Here is a 6287-nt window from a genome sequence, read left to right on the forward strand (position 1 = left end):
AGCCCCCGCCCACTGCCCCTCACCTGCCCGCACCCCCCGGAAAGCGAGGGCCCCTGGGCACCCCAGAGTTCCCTGGTGAGGCCTTGACATCGGTCCCCACGGCTCTGCCCCATCCCTGGGGGTGCGAGGGGAGGAAGTGGGGCAGGCTGGTGGTGACCCCCCTGTCAGAGTGCAGTGCTACCCACAGGGGGCCCAGACAGACAGACAGACAGACAGCCTAGGCTGACGCCATGGAGGGAAAGAAGGGAACAGAGACCTTCACAACATCTATTGACCCCCTTGAGCCAAGCCCCATGCCAGGTAGTCGTGGTCCCCAAATTGGTCTTGAGCACCCCAAAGGGCCCTTGATGATGCCCTGACCCACCCGCTGGTAAGAGCACATGGCTCAGGTCTCCATTTGGGGCCAGACTCCAGCCCCCCCATCGAGAAAGTGAGCAAGGAAGGGCCCTGGAGCGGGGTTGATGTGAGGGAACCCCTGCCCTGAGTGTGCTTGTACTGACCCAGCACCCAAACTCTCTTTCTGACATGGGGGCCTGAGCACTGGCCAGGGTCTGGGTGTTTTCGGAGTGCTGCTGAGTGACCCCAAGCAGGTGCTGGGTCCAAGTCCCAGTGACAGTGACGTCAGCCCCTGTCCTCGCTCCGGCACATTCCCAAAGCAGCAGGCACTCAACCAAAATAGCCTTCCCAGCTCATACTCGTGGGGTGTGGGACATACATACATGGTATTTATAGTGGGGGAGGCACTCTGTTAACCCTTCTTGCTCCAGGCGTGTGGAGAGAACAGCTGGATGGCGACCCTGCCTGGAGCAGCCCCTCTGATCCCCATCACCCTAAGAGCAGAACAAGGTCCCCAGGTTATCCCGAGGCACTGCAGGCTCTGCCCTGTCTCCTCAGTCTCCCCTTTGGCCGGGAAGTACAATGGGGATCACAAAGCCCAGCCCAGCTCCCCAAAAACTCCCAGAATGGGTAATTTCTGAGTCCATCTGAAAACTCCACTACAGCTTCCTGGACAAAGCAGTGGGCTACATCAGGGACCCTCACGGCCCTGCACAAACCCATGCCACCTAAAAAGGACATCCTGAGGGAGGGTGGCTGTGCTGGGGGAACCCCTCATGAGGATTCCCCTTGCCTGGGCAGCACCCCCTCCTCCCCAGACTCCCCAGCACACCTGGTGACCCCCAGCTCTGTCCAAGCTGGGCTGTTTTGGCTGACGTCAGCTGGCTCAGCCCCAGTGCCTTTGTCCCTGAAGGCCCTGCTGGAGGGGACTGCTGTGCCACTGGGCACATGGTGACTCAGCAGCAGGACAGCACTCAGCCCTGCCTGGCCCTGCACCTCTCAGCCTTCAGTCCTGGCTGTAACACAGATGCCAAGAAATGCCATGGCTCACCCATGGCAGGATCAGCATCAGGCAAAGGCTCGGACTTGGTCATGGAAGCATTCTCAACTGACCCGGCCCTGGGAGAACTCCTCCCTGCTGCCTCCCTGCTCTGTGTCGCTTGGGGAGACAGCTAAAGTCTGGGTCCCACAAACATGCAGGTGGGCAGATTCTCAGTGCCCTGCATCCCTTCTGCCCCTCCAAGCCCCCCATCCCTGGAACCTCTCCCAGCCACCCAGTTGCAGAGTGATGTGGCGTCTTCCCAGAGGGTACAAGCTGCCTGGAAGAGCCTGCCTTTAAAAGGGAAGGTATTTCCAGATGGGGTTGTTTCATCCCAGCACAGGGGGAGGATGGAAGAAAGGGGGGCATGTGGGGGGAGAGTAGATGGAAAAACAGACAGCATCCTTCGTCCTTCTGGCCCCATTCCGAGCATGCCCTGCACATCCCAGAGCCCCGCACGTGTGCCCTGCCTGTGCCGGCAAGCTGGTCCTTAGCCGATGTGCAGAGGGGCAGGTGGGTGCCCCGTGAGGGGGACTCAGGGCATCTGGGACAGCATACCACCAGGAATAGAGTTCAACCATCCCTTCTTATGACCCCACCCCACTGCTGTGCCAGCTGCTAGTGTGGGGAGGATGGACTCCTCAGGGATGCTGTGTCCAGAAGTGCCTGGCACCCTGCCCTGGTGTTTCAGGTAGGTTGATGCAAATCCCATCTCAGGCCTGGGTTGCCCTTGTTCCCATCCTCATTCCATAGAGCAGGGGGGTGCAGAGCTGGGGTGCTCCAGGGAGAGGAAATGCACTCTTGGGCACTGCTCTTTGGAGAGAAAGCAACTCGGTGGAATTAACCAGTAGCATTCTCTTGACCCTGCTCTAGGGCAGGCTGCTTGAAGTGGCCTTTCCTTAGCTTTGTGACAGCCTTCCGGTATGGCTCTGGGCAGGCAGGGGCCCCACGTCTTGCAGAGGGTGGACCAGCCTCTTAGGAAATCCCCGTCTGCTTGGAGGACCCAGCATGACAGGAAGGAGGGATGAAGTGCAGGACCCAGAGACCCTGCCTGACTCCCGTCCCAGGGACAAGATGACAAACACTCTGTGCCAATTAAAGACCCAGAAGAGGCAGAAAGTGAGGAGGCTGCAGAGGCCAGAAGTGCACGGCTGCCTCCTGTCCTATCCAGCCCCGTTCAGCCTCCCCACAACTCCATCCCAGGCTGGGCTGACCCAGACCGGCGGAGCCTGGGAAGTGGCTCCTGAACCCCCGCACTGGCCTGGTCCCAGCTTCCATCAAATCTTGGATGAGACTGCTGCCAGGAAGGCGTTTGGAGCTGGAATGTCAAACAACTCCCTCTGGTCATGACATCCCTGTGAGCAAAGCCAGCTGCATCCTGCAGCCGCCCCTCCTTCCTGGCCCTCCCTCCCTGCTGCTCCCCCAGGATTTAAACCCAGCACAGCCTCCTTGGGCTGTGGGCGTCTTGGGGCTTGAAGCTAGGCAGGATGTGGGGACAGAGTGATGGCCCCTCCTTGTCCCTACACTCTGCCACCAGGACCCTAGTGGCTCCTCGTGCCTGGCCTTAGCTCAAGGGTGAGTTGAGGGTTGGGAATGAAGAAATGAGGGTGTCCATCCCCCTCCCTCCTGACCCCTGGCTGTCTTCCTTCATCCCGCTCCTTTTACAGCCATGAGCCTCCCAGACGCCTTTACCCTAAGAGGGAAGGACTGTGTGGCCCATTCCCCAGTGCTGACGGATCCTGGGCGCGTGCTATTGTCTAAATAGGAGGTGGCTCTCCCTCCCTGCCTGGAGCAAGGCCCAGCCTGGCCTGATGGGGTCCCAGGAGTTGGTGGGTGCTGTAAAGTCTGCAGCCCCCCCACCCTTGCTGTTCATCCCAGCTTTCCCCATGCCTTTGCCCACTCCAGAGCTCAGAACCAGGGGGTGCACAGACTCTCGGTTTGCTCCTGGTCCCCACCTCCATGTCCCCAGGTGATGGGGATGCTGAGGACATTGTCCTGTCTCTGAGTGACACAAGAATGCTGGGGGGTGCCTGGATGCCCCCATGGCAAGCATGGATGCCAGGGGTGTCCAGATGCAACCTGTACAGATACTGGGAGGTGCTTGCTCACCTCCCTTGGTCTTTGTATGTCCTCCGGGTGGGCTGTTGCCTCCATGTTTCATGAGGATGCTGGGGGTGAGCTGTTGCCCTGAGCCATGTAAACGATGGGGGAGACCAGCTACTTCCGTGTCCATGTGGATGCTTGAAGCATACCCCTGCCCCATCACTCATCTACAGCTGGCCCTGTGATCCATGGGGATATTGGGGATGTTCCCCCATCCCTGCTGCCTAGGGGCAGGCTGAGTGTGCCCACCTGCCCTCATGGTCCTCATGGGGACATTCACCTGCCCCAGTGGTGTGGAGGTACTAAGGATGCCCAGCTGCCCTCGTGATCCATGTGGACACAGGGATGACTGAGTGGCTGTGTGGTCCGTAAGGGTGCTGCAGGCCTCGACAGCATCACCCATGCCAGTGAGATGAGGTAGCATTACCCGCTGCATCGCTGGCGGCTCACGTAAGGCATGGTGGCCATTCACTCAGCCTCCAGCAATTCCTGGGCAGTGATTTCACTTTCCCATGCTCAGACATGTGGGCTGGGATGCAGGGACCGCCTCAATGGATGCCATCCCTTTGCTCATCCTGGCAGGGCTGGCAAAGGGGGGTCCAGGCAGCCTGGCAGGCAGCGGGAGAAGTGGGTGGCACTTCCTGGAGCTCCGCTGTGTTTACAGTCTCTGTCCTGGACCATCTTGCCATTAACCCCTTCCAGCAGGGAGGGCTAAGCACTGCCTTCCCATCCCCAGAGCCTACTGCTATCAGGGAACACTTCCTGGAGCAAAGCCTGCCTGGAACCCCACCTGGGCTGCCAGGGGACATGGGAAGGGCCACAGTGCCCTGTCCCTACCAGTCCTGTCCCTGCCAGGCACCCCTGGGCACACATATGAGCCCAGCAGCAGGGTGCATACATGCAGAGGAGGAGCTGGTGCTGTTTTGGAAGGGCTGCCTGTGGTTCCCTGCTGCACCAGACGGTTCATGGAGCAGCGCAGGATGGGGACAGAAGCAGTGTCTTCCCAGAAGCACGGTGATGGGGTAGGGGGCAGCCATGGCAGGTGCTGTGCAGCTCTTGGCACCCAGCCAGGGGTGAGTCAGAGCCCACCCAGATATAGCCATTGGAAGCTTTTTCTGGAAGTCCCGCTGTGCTGGGAATAGCTGTGGCACGCCAAGGCACTGCCCTTTGCTCACACCAGCAGGGCCAGACGAAGGCCACACCCGGCCCTGCCACTCACTCCTGCTCTGACACCCCAGATCCAGGCACACCCTGTCCTGCACACATGCACCCCAGGATCCATCCACCCTGAGCACCCACTGGGTACCCATCCGCTCTGGGCATCCACCAGCTGGGAAGCCATGGGCTCCAAATGTCCTCAGGTGTCCGTCAGGCACAGCCTGGGAACCATCCAAGAGCACCTGGCCCTGAGCTGAGTTCAGGCAGCAGAGGGGGGTGATGCTGGCAGGAGCAGTGTGGGGATGGCTGCTTGGCATGCATGTCGCTTTGGCACATGTATCCCAGCTCTGGGCTGGAGTGCTGGGTGCTCCCAGCCTGGTCCCAGCCTGGGGGGGCCTGGCCTGGGGGGCCCGGCCCTGTGTTGTGCTGGGGTTGACATGGAGACCCTCCAGCTGTCTGTTTGCAGGGTGCCAGGCAGTGGGAGTGCTCGTTCCCATTTGGTGGTGGGGAGAGGCAGGTGCTGGGGGCTGGAAGCATAAATCCAGAGCTGTCAGGAGTTCTCAGCACGACAGGTCACAGGGTCAGGGGCAACAGGACCACCACTGTGTTTCCAGTCCTCAGAACACAGACAGTGTCTCCAACTAACAGGGTGCCCATGAGGGCAGGAGCTGGGAATCCAGCTGGCACCCAACACCTGGGCCCCATGCAGCACTCACAGGCTGCCACGTCTGTCTCCCAAGGCCACGCACCCATTGCTAGGAAGAAGGGATCCTTCTGGGAAACGATGCACAAGAACTGATTGAAACCCAAAACCCCACTGCTGCATCCAGTCCATGCAGGGAACCCAGCCAAGGGCAGGAGGCACCCTAATCCATGCAAGGCCAAGGGGTCTTATCCCTTGGGAATGCCCCTGGGGCTGACAGGCAGCTGGGGTGCTGCCCTGCCACTGAGCCAACTCTCAGAACCCAGTGCATTGCTGTCACTCAGACATTTGTCTCCAACATGGCACCAAGGGCTTGTTCCTTGTTTCCTGTGAGGGCTAGGCAGTGCCAAGGCAGGGGAGCAACAATGATGGGGGGCTGCAGCTTGGCTGCGACCCACTCCAAAGATACCCAGCCTTTGGGAAGCGAGTGTGCTTCCCTGTGCACCTGCATCCCAGTGTACACAGGCCAAGCCCCGTTTTGGGACAGCCCTTGCTCCCCTAGTTAGCCCCAGAACTGGGGCACACCAGGGCAGGATGGGCGACCATCCTTGTGGAGCCTGATCATGCCCCTTGCTTCCCACCCCGGCCCCTCCTGGCTGTGTCCCTCTGCCACCTGCACTTAGTTCAGCTCTGCCCTAGCTTTGGCAAGCACCACGTTTTCCTGCTCTGAGGGGTGCATGGTGCAGATTGCATGGTGAGGCATGCAGGCTGAGAGTGCGATGTGCATGGTGGGGGGCGTAGGGTGTGAGGCGCAGGGTGTGGATCGTGGGGGCGTGGGTCACGGGGTGCAGGGTGCACATTGCCGATTGCAGGGTGTGGATTGCACGGTGTGGGGTGCATGGTGCAGGGTGTGGATTATGGGGTGCAGATTGCGGGGTGTGGACTGGGGGCAGGGATTGCGGGGTGTAGGGCTGGGTGCAGATTGCGGGGTGTGGGGTTGGGGGCAGG

At 60.4% G+C, this 6287-nt stretch overlaps 1 protein-coding gene across 1 annotated transcript in view; it reads left to right on the top strand.

The window, feature by feature from the left end:
* The first annotated feature begins 2383 nt into the window (after window positions 1-2383).
* Window positions 2384-6287, top strand: part of DNPEP (aspartyl aminopeptidase) — a 9508-nt gene continuing 5604 nt past the window's right edge. Inside the window, exon 1 of the mRNA XM_008628689.2 lies at window positions 2384-2494. Within this exon, the coding sequence (XP_008626911.1) occupies window positions 2384-2494 (111 nt within the window). The remainder of the gene's footprint in view (window positions 2495-6287) is intronic.

Source organism: Corvus brachyrhynchos, unplaced genomic scaffold, assembly GCF_000691975.1.
Source record: "Corvus brachyrhynchos isolate BGI_N302 unplaced genomic scaffold, ASM69197v1 scaffold490, whole genome shotgun sequence".
Lineage (NCBI taxonomy): Eukaryota > Metazoa > Chordata > Aves > Passeriformes > Corvidae > Corvus > Corvus brachyrhynchos.